Genomic DNA, 16,059 nt, shown 5'->3' with positions numbered 1-16,059 from the left:
TGCTTTTTCTCTGACTGCTTGTCATTGGTATATAGAAAGGCTATAGACTTTTGTAGGTTAATTTTGTAAACTGCCACTTTACTGAATGTGTTAATAATTTCTAGGAGTTTTTGTGTGGAATTCTTCGCCTTTCTTAGATATAATATCATATCATCTTCAAAAAGGGATAATTTGATCTCTTTTTTCTAATTATTACTCCTTTAATTTCCTTCTCTTGTCTTATTGCTCTAGCAAGAGTTACAAGCACCATGTTGAGAAGGGGTGGAGATAGTGGACATCCTTGTCTAGTTCCCAATTTTAATGGGAGGGCCACAAAGCTTTCCTGAGGCTCAGTTGAAAAGCAATGGACTAATTTCTCTGGCAGAAGAAATTTCAAGAGAGCCTAACGGAAATAGTGGTGTGGTTCTTAATGGTGAACATTATATAGATCTACAGCGAAAAAGAGAAAATGGGGCAGAAAGAAACACAGAATGTATAGTTTGGATTGAAAAAGAGCACTTAGAAGATAAATGTTGGAACTCTGGCATGTACTGGAGAGGATCCCTTTGATAAGGATATTAAAGTGATTAAGGAGCCATCTAGAGATTTGCACTTAAACAATGGAGAGAGTGCCTCCAGAGCAATACCACACCCAGTTAAGTCTCCAACTTGTGAAAGGAAAATGCTGCAGGGGCCATGAAAGAGAAAAGCTTCTAAAATGGATAAAGCAGGCTGGAGTCCATCCCAAACTTGCAGTCAAACTTGGCAGTGTCGTTCACCCAGTGCTGGCTTTAGAGGCATGAAAGATGGAAGAGTGAAGGGGTCATCAATTCTTCCTCTGAGGTTTCAGAGCGGAGGCCAGGCAGTGTGAAGCAGGGATTCCCCTGCCTAGAGAAGACCCTGATAGGCCATTGTGTGAAGCTGTGAAGGTGAAGCCTGGTTGGCAATGGAGACCCCAAGAAGTTCATGATGCCAGAGCTGTGAGGCATCTGCCAAGACCTGCACACAGGGAGTGGCACCAGCACAGGAGAGAGATGTGTGTTGCACGCTGCAAAGCTAGAGAGGCTAAGCTATCTAAGCCCTTTGGAAGTAAAGTCCCAGAAGTTGGACATGGAGCTACTAGATTTGGTGTTTGCCCTGCTGGTTTTCAGTCTTGTTTTGGTCCGGTGTTTCCTTCCTATGCCTCCATTCCTCCTTTTTGGAATGGTAATGTGTATTCAGTTCCACTGTAAGTTGGGGGGTATGTAATTTGTCTTTTGATTTTATAGAGGCTTACAATTAAGTCTCAGAAAAGACTGGACTGTGGACTTTTAAATAGTATTGAGACTGGTAAAGACTATGGTGACTATTTAAAGTTGGACTAAATGCATTTTGCATTTTATATGGTCATGAGCCTATGGGGAACAGGGGGTGGAATGTGATGGTTTGAATGATAATGTCCCCCATAGGATCCAAGTATTTAGACATTCTGTCCCCAGGTGGTGGTGCTGTTTTGGGAGGTCTTAGAAGGTATGGCTATCCTGGAGGAAGCACGTCACTGGGGGTGGGCTTAGAGAGTTCTTAAGCCTTGCCAGAACTCCAGTTGCTCTCTTGTTTCCTGTGCCTGCTGGAAGATGTAGAGCTTAGCTTCTGCTCATCTTCTCCAGCCACCTCTGTCACCATGCCTCCCCACCAAGACGGACTGTAATTCCCCTGGAACCGTAAGCTCAAATAAATTCTTCCTTCTATAAATTGCTTGGGTCAGTGTTTCTATCATAGCAACAGAAAAGTGACTAATACAGGTGGTGTGACAAGTCAAGGGAAATGTGGTATTTAATACACTTACTGAAAAATATACACATAAACAGTAGTGCATATGTATAGCTGAAGGCTACATAACAAAAACCACAGTGTTAGGCAAGGGAAACCCCCTTTTTGAGTTGTTGGTCAAGAGAGTCTAAGAGACTCTCAAAATAATATGGGCTATTGCCACAGTCCTTGATTGCCTTCCAGGACTTGAAGGTAAGACCCTATTGTTGAAGACACAGTATGCTTCAGACACAGGACTTCGAGAAACTGAGTGGAACTGACCTGGAAGCTTCCTCCCTAAAGACAATCTCTCATAGCATCAGAAGATACTACGCAAGTTGCAAAGGGAGGAAACCAATCAATGGTTCTACCCAGCTGTAAAGTCTATGAACCACAGCAAATTATCTCTATTGGTGCAGTACTGGCACTTTTATATTGGGCATTAGGTAGCACCAGCTACCTAATTGGACCTAAGGTCCACTTATTGGGAGGGAATTCATGCATGGTACAGTAAACACATGCATGGTATGGTATATAATTGGCTGGAGAGATCATAGACCCTAGAAAAGAACTTACTTCTGTCACTTCCTTAGACCCTAGAAAAGAACTTACTTCTGTCACTTCCTTAGACCAATGTAATTTCTTACTGTATTCTAAATATGAATCCTTATATTTATAGAGAAGTATACCTCTCACTATTCATCAAAGAAGTTTCTTTTTGCAACAGGTGGAGAATAGTACAAAGTTTCATATCTGATAAAATACAGAGAATAAATGACTGGGAGGTACCCAGACCTAAGTGACACATCTACAAAGCAACCTGTGCACCAAAGGCTCAGGGAACATAGTGGAAGAGGGAGCAGAAAGAATATAAGAGCCAGAAGGACACGGCACCTGCTGCGAGGTAATGCATTTTAGATATTATAGGCAAGCTACGCCAGTGAAATCTCCACAGTATGGTAATCTTACTAGGTCTGCATAATGACAAAACCAGCTTACATGCCAAGCGGATGGGAGAAATTTTATGAGTTCCACCTCAAGATGAAGAGCTATAGGCAGTCAATGGATGCTGATGGAGGGACAGTTTCCTCCAGAGACTCCCTGAGAGGTTGTCTAATTCCAAGTGGGAAGCTCTAAACATAGGTACACATGAACATCACTAAATTGATTCCGTGCATTATATATATATATATACATATGTACGTAGATATATAATGTGTGCGTTTATACATGTATGTATGCATATGTAACAATAACCAAAGAAGAGTACAAGAAATTGAGAAGGAATGGGGAGACATGGGAAGAGTTGGAGGGGACTGGGAAGGATGGAAATAATGCAAAGACAATCCTCATGCATGAAAGTCTCAAAAAAACAAAACAAAAACAAAAAAAAAGCTTCAAAGAGGCTATTCAACTTTTTAAAGTTCCTCATCTTTATTAATCTCAAATCCAGGTTGTGTCTTTGCTTGTGTTTCCTGACTTTCCCAACCCCACTCAAGGAATGCAGTGAATGTGCTTCAAGGTGAATGTGTTTCAGGTTAAGGCAGAGGAACCAAAAGGGAAATAGTACTCAAGGTAAGCAAATCCTTCGGCAATAGTTGGCAAGGTAAAATGGGGAATTCTCAGTCAGCGGATGGGCAATACATCCATTTGTTAAAAGCCCTCTTGAAAGGAGTGGGAGTAAAAGCAAAAGATGAAACTTTTAAACAGTTTTTTAAACAGATAAAAACAAACAACCCACCCCCCCAAAACCATTGCTATTAGTTCCACCCTGAAGGGCTGACTGTTTTAAACTACAGAGTATGGACTCAGGTTATGAAGTCCTTAAAGATAGCCCATCAGCAAGGGGAGATAATTCCCATTCCAGTGGTTTCTTTGTACTTTAATTTCTAATGTTGTACATCCTCTTTGAACAGACTCAGAGAGCTGTTCAGATAATGGACTCTCGGATAGTGAACTTTTTAAAAAAACAAAGGAGGGATATTAAGGAAGGACAAAGTGGTCAGGGGTATCTCTCCGCCGATGATTTACCTCCAACCCAGACCATACCTCAAGTGCCTTAAGATGTTATTGAAGAATCATCTCCAGAAGTAGAAGGAGATCCTAAAATTTTATATAAGGAGCTTGAGGCTGATCCTCAAGTGGAGACAATTGAAAAGTCTAATGAGATAGAGACCTCATCTTCTGAGGGTGAGATAAAACATCTCTAAATCTCAATATAAGGACCTTTAAAGGAAATAAAGCAATTCGCAATACAAAAAGTGGAAGAAACTGGAGAATACTCTCCTCCATCCAATCCCAAATATGAGAGTGTAAAAGGAGAGATCTGGCTAAATATAAATCTAGACTTACACATGCAGAATTTCAAAAAGCCTGTAAACAATGTTCTATAGATAACATTTTCAAATTTCCTGTAACTGTTAATCAAGTTCCTCCAAATGAAGAATTTCCAGAAGGGACATTCCAATTTTCTCATAGTCCTGTATCTCTTAAGACTATCAAAGAAATGAAACAAGCAGTGGTTACTTATGGGATGTATTCTACTTATGTTAGAGGACTTTCACAAGGTCTTGCTACAGAGTTTAGATTAATATTGATTGGGAAACTTTAGCTAAAGCAATTTTGGAGACAGAAACTTACTTGCAATTTAGAACTTGGTGGCAAGATGAAGCTGTAACTATGGTTTGAAAAATGAAGAAAACAATGTTGCTGTAACAGCTGAACAGTTAATGGGGTCTGGAGCATGGCTTGGAGGTGAGAAGCAACTTCAATATGATGACACTGCCATTTCACAAGTAAGGCTTTGTTGTCTTAGGGCACCGAATAAAGTTGCAAGCCCTGGATGCTCTTCAGCATCATTTACTAAAATTATGCAGCCAGCTAAGGAGCCATAAACAGATTTTTTGTCTCGTTTACGAGCTGCCATTGCTAAAGCTGTCTCACAATTTGAGGTGCAAGATCTTTTATTACAGACTTTGGCTTTTGAAAATGCTAACTCAGACTGTTAAAGGCTCTAAGACCTCTTAGAACACAGGGAGTTACCTTAACTGAATATATTAAAGCATGTATGGACATAGGGTCTGAAAGTTATAAGGCAAATTTGTTAGCTGCTGCCCTGAAAGGAGAAGTAAGACAGAATTTAACTAGATGTTATAATTGTGGGAAACTGGGCCATATGGAAAACCAGGGAAATGGAATATGAGTAAGAAGGGAAATGGTAATATGAGTACTAATTATAATTATAACATTAATAAAGTTCCTGGATTATGCCCTAATTGTTAAAAAGGTAAACACTGGGCTAGTGAATGTTGCTCAGTACTAGATAAGGATGGAAATTTGATTCAGGGAAATGTATGACGGACCCGACCCTGGGGCCTCACACAGAACAATGCGGGATTGACACAGGCATATCTAGTGAATAATGGGCTCTATCACAAAGCATCCCAAAGCCAATCTTCTCCATGCCACCAGGGGGAGCGCAGCATTAGATATACCAGCTATACAAAATATGACATTAACCCCCGGAACATAAGTCTATACCATTAGTACAGAAATAATAGGCCCTATCCCAAGGACATGGTGGGTTTATTATTAGGAAGAAGCATCCTAACATCTAGAGGATTTTTTGTGCATACAGGAATGATTGATCAGGACTCTATTGGAGAAATTAAAATTATGGTGACTGCTTCTTGTCCTATTCAATTTGAGGCTGGGGAACGGATTGCTCAATTATTAATTTTACCATATATAAAAGGAAAATCTGCCCCAGTTCAATGTACTGGAAGGTTTGGTAGTACTTGAGAAAAAGCTTTTTGGAAAACCTATTTAGAAGATACTACACCTATTATTTCTGTAAAAATAGAAGATAAAACTTTTTCTGGGTTACTAGATACAGGAGCCTATGTATCTATTATATCACGTGATGAGTGGCCTTCACATTGGTCTTGTGAGAAAGTTAAAGCCGCTTCCACAGGGATAGGTACTTTAAGTGATATTTACCAGAGTGCCACGTCATTATAGTGCATTGGGCCAGATAATAGCAAAGGAACTATTAAGCCATACATTGCTGATATTAGTCTTAATTTATGGGGAAGAGATTTATTGTCTCAATGGGAAACTTCTATACAGATTTCTGCTATTCTCCTGCAGCAAAAATATTATGATGAATATGCAATAATGGTTTGGGTAAAACTTACGAGGAAGAAGGGAATCTAAACTGTCATCCACTATTTTCCATAATTGCCAAGGTTTGGGATATCCAAATTTACCATAGCGGCCACTGAGGTAAGATTTGCTCTTCCATTATTGTGGAAAACTGATAAGCCCATATGGACTGAACGGTGGCCACTTACTAAGGAGAAGAATACCATCTTACACACATTAGTAAAAGAATAGTTAGATGCTGGTCATATTGAGCCATCTAACAGCCCATGGAATTCTCCAATTTTTGTGATAAAGAAAAAATCTGGGAAATGGAGAATGCTTACAGATTTGAGAAAGATTAATGAAGTAATTTAACCTATGGGTTCCCTACAACCTAGCTTGCCTCAACCGAGTGTTATTCCTAGGGAATAAAAAAATGATTATTATTGATTTAAAGAGGTACCATTCCTCTTCAAATAGGAGATAAATAGATTTACCTTTACTGTTCTGGCTCTAAATAATCAAGAACTCACCAAAAGATACCAATGGAAGGTACTGTCTCAGGGAATGCTTAACAGTCCTACAATGTGTCAAAATTATGTAGCTCAACCATTACAAAGGTTAGAGAAGTCTTTCCAGAAGCTAAGATTATTCATTATATGGATGATATTTTATTTGCACATCCTGATGGAGATGTATTTGAAGTTTTATTTAAAGATGCCATACAATATCTCCATTCCTATGGATTAGAAAGAGCTCCTGAAAAAGCTCAGTTTTTACAAACTCAGTGTTACAAATCATTTACCTATTTGGGAACTACTATGTATAAAACATACATAAAACCACAAAAAATTAGCATTCATAGAGATCGACTAAAAACTCTTAATGATTTTCAAAAGTTGCTAGGAGATATCAATTGGCTGTGACCTATGTTAGGCATTCCAACCTATGCTCCTCAAAATTTATTTCTAACTCTACAAGGTGACTCTGATTTGAACAGTCCTTGAAGTTTAACAGTAGACGCTATGAAATAATTAAAATGGTTAGAGGAACATATTCAACAGACAAAACTGGATCGATTAGATCCTCATTGTATTATTACTCTCATTATATTTCCCACCACTCATTCTCCCTCAGGTTTATTTTTCCAAGAAGCAGATATTTTCATAGAATGGATATTTTTATCTAATAAATGACAAAAATATTGACTATATATGATGATAAAATAGCACAAATTATTTTAAAAGGGTGCTTGCGTCATAGAGCCTTAGTAGGAATAAATCCTACAGATATTATGGTTCCATTAACTGATAAATAGCAAGATTTGTTAAAAGTAAATGAAGAATGGCAAATTGATTTGAGTAGTTTTATCGGAAAGCTCTCCAATCAACATCCACAAAACAAAAGAATATAATTTCTTAAATTAACAGACATTATTTCAGATAAAATTATTGTTTCAGAACCTATTTCACATAGCTTAACTTTATTTACAGATGTAATAAAATCAGTCTAGCAGGTTATACTGATGGTAAATATATACATAGATTACAAAAGACACCTTATTCATCAGTAAGAATGGCCAAATTAGCTGCAGTTATCATGGCATTAACAGATTACTCACAAGCTTTAAAAATTGTTACAGAGTTTCAATATGGGGCATTTACTGTTCAACACACATCCATTGTTTATTTGTATCCTGATAATACTGAGTCATACAATCTATTTCTTCAGTTGCAATCTTTGTTACTTCAAAGGCAATTTCCACCATTTATTACTCATATTAGATCCCATACTAATCTTCCTGGATCTATGGCAGATACTAATCGGAAAATCGATGAAATGTTGAAACATCAACTATATCTCTCTAATAATCTTGCTTATATAATTAATTTTCATCAAGACATAGATGGTAAATGTAGAAGGTTGGTTCACTAATTCAACATTCCACAAATATTAGCTAAAACTATTGTAAAGCAATGTGACATTTGTCAGCCGATTAACAACCATCCTTTGCCTAATGGTCTGAACCACTGAGGGTCACAAGTTAATGATATGTGGCAAGTGGATGTTATGCATGTCAAAATGTTTGGAAAATTGCAATATGTTCATCATACTATTGATACTTACTCCACTTTTCAGTGGGTAACTGTGTTACCAAATGAAAAAGCTTCCTTTGTAATCTTACATTTAAAGGAGGCCATAAATATCATGGGAGTTCCTAAACAATTAAAAATTGATAATGCTCCAATTTATCTATCTCAAAAATTTCAAAACTTTCTCAGTGGCATATCAAGTATGTCACTGGAATCCCATACAATCCACAAGGACAAGCCATTATTGAACGTTCTAATAGAACACTGAAAGAAATGTTAATTAAACAAAAAGGGGGAAATGATAACACTCCTTGGCTCTGATTATTAAATGCTTTATTTACCCTAAATTTTTAAAATCACAATGCTCAAGGTTTTACAGCTGCAGAAATGCATTGGCCCTGTATAAAAGAAACAGACTCTCTACAGACTATACGGTATAAGGATATTGCTACAAACAATTGGCATAGAGCTCATGTAATAAGATGGGGAAAGGTTATGCTTATATTTCCACAGGCCCTGATCAATTTTGGATTCCAGATCATCTCATAAAGTTTCGAGACGAACAAACACCCATGCTTTGATCTTGATGTGGCCACTGAATGAATGGCCGGTCTTACTTTGGGCCCGATCACATGGAAGGTGGCCAGACCATTGCCCTCTACTAATTCTTGTGCCTTTCCTACATGGGGTCAATTGAAGAAATTAGCCAAGGAAGGTGATCGCTTGGTTCAACCTCTGGGACAAAATTGTAATTCTGGAATTTTATTTTTAGCTATGTTTGCAATAACTACTGTACAGATTTTATACCTACTCTGTGCTCATGTGGGAGTTTGGATGTCTGTGCAGCTTGATTGACCTTGGGAAGAATCATATTCCTGAAATGTAAAACTCAGAACCAAAAGAATGACTGTCCTTATTCTTGTAGTTATCCTGGGGATTATCACTACTACTGCTACTGCTGCAACAGCTGGAATTGCCCTACATCAGAGTATTCAGATGACACAAATTGTGCAACATGGAACTCGGACTCTGAAAATTATGAAATTCTCAAAGACATATTGATAGTGTTCTCAATGCTGAAATTACAGGTTTGGAATATGCTGTAGTTATGTTAGGAGATAAGATTGTTAGTTTACAAAGACAGCTATCATTGAGATGTGATTGGAATGTATCTAAATTTTGCATTACATTTGTACACTGGAATTCAATGACATTTCCTTGGGACCAGGTTAAAAATATTTGTTAAATTATGGTAGTATGACCTAGGAGATATTGAAATTGCAGGCAGATATTATTCATACTTTTTCTAGTCAACTAAAAGATATTTCTGGTCAAAATCTCCTGGAAGGAATTACAGATGGTTTAGGGAAGCTAAATCCATTTAATCAACTTAAAATTTCTAGCACAATGTATTCTATTCTGTTTTTATTAATAATTGTTATGTTTCTTGTATTGCTTATAGTCTGGAGGAGGTCCTCTGGAAACCAAGTGATTTTTTAGCATCACATCATGCTGCTATAGTTGGTCTTATGTTACAAAACCTTGCTAAACAAAAAGGGGGAGATGATGGAACTCAGTTCCGCAGAAAGTGAATCAGGATAAGGTAGAGTCCAGCTGTCTCTTGAAAACAAGAGAATGTTTGGACATTGGCAGAAGACCACCTCCCAGAGTCAAGGGCAGAACACTGCCTTGGGACAAGCTTGTGTTTTCCTTTCTCATGGACTGGAGCTCTGGGAAAGGGTTTGGTTAGTAATAGAAAAGAACAACAGCCTTTTACTTTGAACTTTGCTTGATCTATGTTTTGCACCTGTATCCTTGGCTGACCCTGCTCATTAGGTATAAAGAGCCACTCTTAGAATCAAACTTGCCTTTCTCCACCTGAGAGTTGGGTCCTTTGCCTTCATTTTTCTGTCCACCAGCAGACCGGAGTCTCTGCAGTTACCTGTCTGGTTGCTGTAGTGATCACAGTTACCTGTCTGGTCACTATAGTGGTGACTATAGTTATGGTTACTGTGGTAGTGATCACAGTTACCTGTAGTTGTTGTAGTGGTGATCATAGTTACCTGTAGTTGTTATAGTGGTGATCCAGTTACCTGCCTGGTTACTATAGTGGTGACTGCAGTTATGGTTACTGCAGTGGTGATCAGAGTTACCTGTCTGATTGCTGTAGTGATTTTCAGGACAACTCACACATTCATAGCAGCAGATATGTTGACTTCCTGTGGTTTTCTTCATTTGGCCAGGACTGCATTCCTCAGAGCATTTAGATAATATTTGCTACATTAGAAGAAAAAAAAATCCCAATTAGATTAAAACAAGAAATTATCTTAGTTATTCTTCATTTAAAGAAATATTTGGGGGGCAGGTATGGTGGCACATGCCTTTAATCCCAGCACTCAGGAGGCAGAAGAAGGTAGATGTCTGAGTTCAAGGCCAGTGCGGTCTATGTAGTGACTGTACATAGTGCTTCCAGGCCACCTGGGACTACATAATGAGACTATTAAAAAAAAATTTCTAAACGAAATGTTGTGGGTTTTTTTTTTCATAGCGTTAAATTTTTTTGGCCATCTTGGGAATCTGAGCAAGCTTAAGATATATACAATACTTCCAATGGGGGAGCTGCTTTAGAGGGAACACATTTATAGCCCTTTAAGAATATTATGGAAATTAGCTCTTTCAGAGAGTTCCTAGCAGAGGGAGAAACATATAGTAGTGGAACTGAAAAAGGAAAAGAGGGGCTGGAAATGCCAACTCTGTGTTGAATGACATCCTCCCCACAAACAGTACTTTCTTTTCACCCATACCACATGATAGCAAATGCATCCTGGAGTCTAATATGGATAACTTTGGAATCTAAAAAGCTTTAAGGTTATTTGATGTTTGGGGCTGTGAGGAATAATACCCCAACTAATCTGCATATTGACAAGGAGATCTTAAAATCTGATCAAATGACCTAAGACGTTGTTGGTTTTTATAATAACATCAATGTCTATGAACCTCTCCACCAGAAAGTAAGACTTCCTGCTGGTGGTCAGTCCTTCTACTTAGTCACTAAAACCTCACTCCAATACCTGCATTTTCTCACATAGATTTTTCTCTGTAGAATATGAAGATGAGTTTGGGTAATCATTAAAAAGAGTATTTCTTGCAAAAATAATAGAGAATTTATTCAGTGAGAAAGTGAGACAGAGCATGGTTTAAGAAGTCTTGTGTGGCTACAGCATTCAGCATAGGGTGGGGCTCATTGTGTTGCTGTAAAGATGATGGTTATGATGACAAAGAAGATGGTGAAAATTTGCGTGCCCAAAGGACAGCAGCATTTCTGGTGTCCATGGAAACAGTACTGTACTTTGCTAAAGTATCTGACAGGAGAAATTTGATTAAAGATAATTGTTTGTAGCATTATTGTACTTTCTTTCATCCATTGCGTATTTGCCAAGCAACTACCAGAGTGTGAAGCATGGTTCTAATTTGAGTCATGGCAGGGAATGAAACGAAACAGAGGTTTTTCCTCTAATATGTCTTCAGTTCTAGTTGACAAGGTCAACATAAAGAAGATAACAAAAATAAGCAAAATGGACAAAATAAGAGACAGAGACAAGTTGAAGAAAAAAGTGAGATAAAGCAGTAAGGAGAAATATTAGCAGGTTGACACTGCGGCCTTCCTTCCTTCCTTCCTTCCTTCCCCTTCCTTCCTTCCTTCCTTCCTTCCTTCCTTCCTTCCCTCCTTCCTTCCTTCCTTCTCCTTCCTTCCTTCTCTCTCTCTCTCTCTCTCTCTCTCTCTCTCTCTCTCTCTCTCAGCTTAGGATCCAACCCAGTGCTAAGCATGTGCTCTACCACTGAACTACGCCCACAGCTTAGATGTAGTCATTTTTGGTTTTTGAGGCAGGATCTCAGTATGCAACCCAAGCTCATAATCCTCCTGCCTCAACTTCCCCAGTGCTGGGATTACAGGCATTCTCCACAATGCCTGGCTCACATATGCCTCACAAATGGAATGTCCAGGAAAGACCTCCTTTAAAAGGAAATATTTTGGAAAAAGACAGAAAAGCGGTGAGAAAGCTAGGCACATGAGCATTAGCTAAAGCTATCATAGGCAGAGGGAGCAGCAGGTACACCCTGTAGGATTGCAAGAGAAGTCCAGATTAAGGGGAAGGTGATGGGAGATGAGTTGCTGTGGTCCTGGAAGCACTAGGGGCAGGATAGGTAGCATTTTCTCGAATATGAGTGGGTTTGGAAGAGTGTAGTAGGAGCTCTATTTTGGAGACATTAAGCAAAGATGACTATTAGATATCCAGGTGGTGATACCAATTAGACAGTCAGGCACTTTCTTGAGTTGGAAGTTAGAAGATAAAAATTGAGGAGCCAGCAGCCTTCCATAGAATGACATTATTTAAAGGAAAGAATCTAATAAAATCACCAAATAGACAAAAAAAGAACAGATCTGAGCATAGGAATCCCAGTGTTTAGAGGTTTGGGAAAGGTAAGGAACCAACAAAGGAGACAGAGAAACAGCGGCTCAAGTGACAGGAAAAAAATCAGGAGAGTGCAGCTGTTGGAAGTGAGAGAGAGAGAGAGAGAGAGAGAGAGAGAGAGAGAATTAATTGGCATGACATTGGAATTTAGTATGAGTGAACTAGACAAACCATTTTGATAGATTATAGACATCTTAAGCAAGAATAGGAGGAGAGGAATTGGGATCAGTCAATGTATTTAATGTTTTCAAGGGGTTTTTCTGTAAAAAGAAAGAGAAACTAGGGCAGCAGATAGAAGACACGAACAGTCTATGGGGCTGCTTCTTTTTAAAAATTGTAGTTATTGCTGGGCATGTGGTGCACACCTTTAATCTCAGTACTAGGGAGGCAGAGGCAAGCAGATTTCTGTGAGTTTGAGGCCAGCCTGGTCTACATAACGAGTTCCAGGTCAATTGGGGCTACAAGGTGACCCTGTCTCAAAACGGCCAAAAAAAAAAAAAAAAAAAAAAAAAGACCAAAAAAATCTTAGTTATTTTTATTTTATGTGTATGAGTGTATTACCTCATGTGTGTAACTGCACCTGTGTGGTGCAATGCCTGCAGAGGTCATAAGAACACATTGGATTTCCCCTGGAACTGGAGTTACAGAGAGCTGGCAACTGAACCCAGGTCCTCTGCAAGAGCAGCCAATGCTCTTACCCTCTAAGCCATCTCTCTAGCCCCGAGCTGCTTCCTTTACTGAGTATGGGAGAAAACCCCATGTATTTGGATCATCATGTGTACAATGCAAGAGAGAATCTTTGAGAATGAAAGAGACATGTAAAGTTGCCAGAGCAAGTCCTTAAATAAGTGAAGGGGTTCAGGCCACAGGCCAAGTGGAGGACTACCCTTGGGCAGGAGCACAGACAGTCCATCTATAGTGACCAACGGAAGACAGCAGTGTGGACACAGATATGCTGCAGGGAAGCACTGCAGCTGTTTTCTGATTACTTCAGTAGAACAGAAAAACAGGATGCCCTAAAGTTGATGGATTGAAGTCAGAGAATAATTGGCTAACTAGCAAGGAAAGAGACTTAATGCTGCAGGGAAACAGTCCAATTGCCTAGCAACATTGAAGGTTCACTGGATGTTCATGAATTTAAAGTGTGAACATGAGAGGTGAAGAGATGGCTCATTGGTTAAGAGCACAGCAACTCTTGCAGAGGACTCAGGTTTGGTCCCAAGCAGGCACATGGTGGCTAACAACCATCCATTACTCCAATTCCAGGGGATATGATGCCCTATTCCGGTGGGCATTGCATATATCAGTGCATTTACATACATGCTGGCAAAACACTTTTACACATTTAAAAAATAAATAAAATTACACTTCTCTCCACTTCCCTGGGCCTGCACGGACTCTTCGGCCTCTCTCTGGGTAAGTCTATTGTGCCCTCCATGCCTTGACTGCCCCAGCCTCATTCACCACGCCCCTCCTACTAGCCTGGGTCCTGTCCCATTTCTTGTCTTGGTGCCCCAGACACCAGAGAACCACCACTGCTTCCTGATCCTTTGCATCCAGACCAACCCAGTTCCCTCTCTTGGTCCCAAGGAGCCCTCTGGGCCTGGTCCCGCCCTCACCTCCTTCTGCTTCCCTAGGCTGCACAACCCTCCAGCCTCTTTCCTGGATGCCAGGGCTAACCTTTTGGCTTCCTGATCCTTTGCATCCAGACCAACCCAGTAACACAGTGCAGTCTCCAGGAGCCCTTGGGGCCTCTTCCTGCCCCCATCTCCCTTTGCATCCCTGAGTGTCATGGCCACCAGCTGCCTGAGACCAGCATCTTTCCTGGGCCCTGCTCCCAGGCCAGTGCAACCCCAAAATTCCTGAAGCCAAAATCTTTCTTGGAGGGATCCAGACCTTAGGAGAAAGGCTGAGCACATCTGATCATCATCTGACTTGGGCCTCTGTGGAAACTAATGAAGACAAAAGCAATCTGGCCACTCCAATATAAAATCAAAAGAGAGAACTGGAAGCTAAGACAAACCAGCTTTTCATGCCCCAAAAGTAAACCAAAAAATGCACATAAAGTTTACAAAAAGAAGCAGACCTAAACTTGATTTAGGAGAAAGGCTGAGCACATCTGATCATCATCTGACTTGGGCCTCTGTGGAAACTAATGAAGACAAAAGCAATCTGGCCACTCCAATATAAAATCAAAAGAGAGAACTGGAAGCTAAGACAAACCAGCTTTTCATGCCCCAAAAGTAAACCAAAAAATGCACATAAAGTTTACAAAAAGAAGCAGACCTAAACTTGATACTTTAGTCTCACACAAGAATCAGAAACTATAAAAAAAATCCGCATGTCAAAGCCACACAGAAAGAATAATAACATGAAAAACCAAAATAATGTGGCCCCACCAAGTACCAATAGTACTGTAGAGGAGTACAATAAGAACCCCCTTGAGATAACACAGGACATGGAACTCAAAAGAACAAAGATGAATATAATGAAAGAATGCAGTGAATTTAAAGAACACACAAACAAATTAGTCATAGAGCTGAAGGAAGATAGGGATAAACTTCTGAATGAATTCAAAAAAGAGCTAGAAATATTGAAGAATACTCAGGCTGAAAGGAAGGAAGTGAAATACTCAGTAAGCCAACTACAAATGACAGAAGCAGCCTCACCAACAGGAAGAATGAAATGGAAAACACAGTATCAAGACTGGAAGACAAAGTGGACAAACTAGACCACTCAAGCAGAGTATGAAAAATTTAAGAAAGCACAGGAATGGAATATGCAGGAATTATGTGACACCATAAAAGACCAAACTTACAAATCATAGGCATACAGTAAGGAGAAGTATCCCAAGATAATGGCATGGACCAGATCTTCAACAGAATTGTGGAAGAAAATTTCCCAAAATTAAAGAAAGACATGCCCATACAAATACAAGAAGCATACAGAACACCAAACAGACAGGTCCAGAAAAGAAACTCTCCACAGCACATTATAGTAAAACACCAAACGTACAGAACAAAGAGACAATACTGAAAGCTGCAAAAGAGAAACAAGTCACATATAAAGGAAAACCCATTAGGATTACAGTGGACTTTCAGTGCAAACTATGAAAGCCAGAAGAGCCTGGACCAAAGTCTTCCCAGTTTTAAATGACCACAGATGCCAATCCAGATTACTATACCCAGCCAAAATGTCTATCATAGTCAAAGGGGAAGGAAAAATCTTCCATGACATAAACAGGATGAAGGAATTCATGTCCACAAAACCAGCCCTTCAGAGAGTTCTGGAAGAAATACAAAGAGCTGAAGAAAGGAATGACTATACCCAAGAGGTTGCAGAAAGAAATCCAATGAAGGAATAACTATGGAAAAGTACAGCTATATCAAGAATGTAAACAGAAACAAAAATGACAGGATTTAATACACATCTTTTATTAATAACTTTAAATATTAACAGATTTAACTCCCCAGTCAAAAGACACAGACCAGGTGAATGGGTTAATAAACAAAACCCATCTTTTTGCTGTCTGCAAGAAACCCATCTCACTTTCAAGGACTGACACTATCTTAGAGTGAAAG

The 16,059-nt window shown here is 39.3% G+C and overlaps 1 protein-coding gene across 3 annotated transcripts in view; it reads right to left on the bottom strand.

The window, feature by feature from the left end:
- The window catches only part of Gprc6a (G protein-coupled receptor class C group 6 member A), a 39,794-nt gene that overhangs the window by 4,086 nt on the left and 19,649 nt on the right, over nt 1–16,059 (bottom strand). For all 3 annotated transcript variants that reach the window (XM_008835794.1, XM_008835795.1, XM_008835796.1), the window contains one exon: nt 10,157–10,280. In XM_008835794.1, the coding sequence (XP_008834016.1) occupies nt 10,157–10,280 (124 nt within the window). The remainder of the gene's footprint in view (nt 1–10,156; nt 10,281–16,059) is intronic.

Source organism: Nannospalax galili, unplaced genomic scaffold, assembly GCF_000622305.1.
Source record: "Nannospalax galili isolate Female #2095 unplaced genomic scaffold, S.galili_v1.0 scaffold417, whole genome shotgun sequence".
Taxonomy (NCBI): Eukaryota; Metazoa; Chordata; class Mammalia; order Rodentia; family Spalacidae; genus Nannospalax; species Nannospalax galili.
Note: the sequence above shows the minus strand (reverse complement) of the source record. Positions and strands in the feature narration are given on the sequence as shown.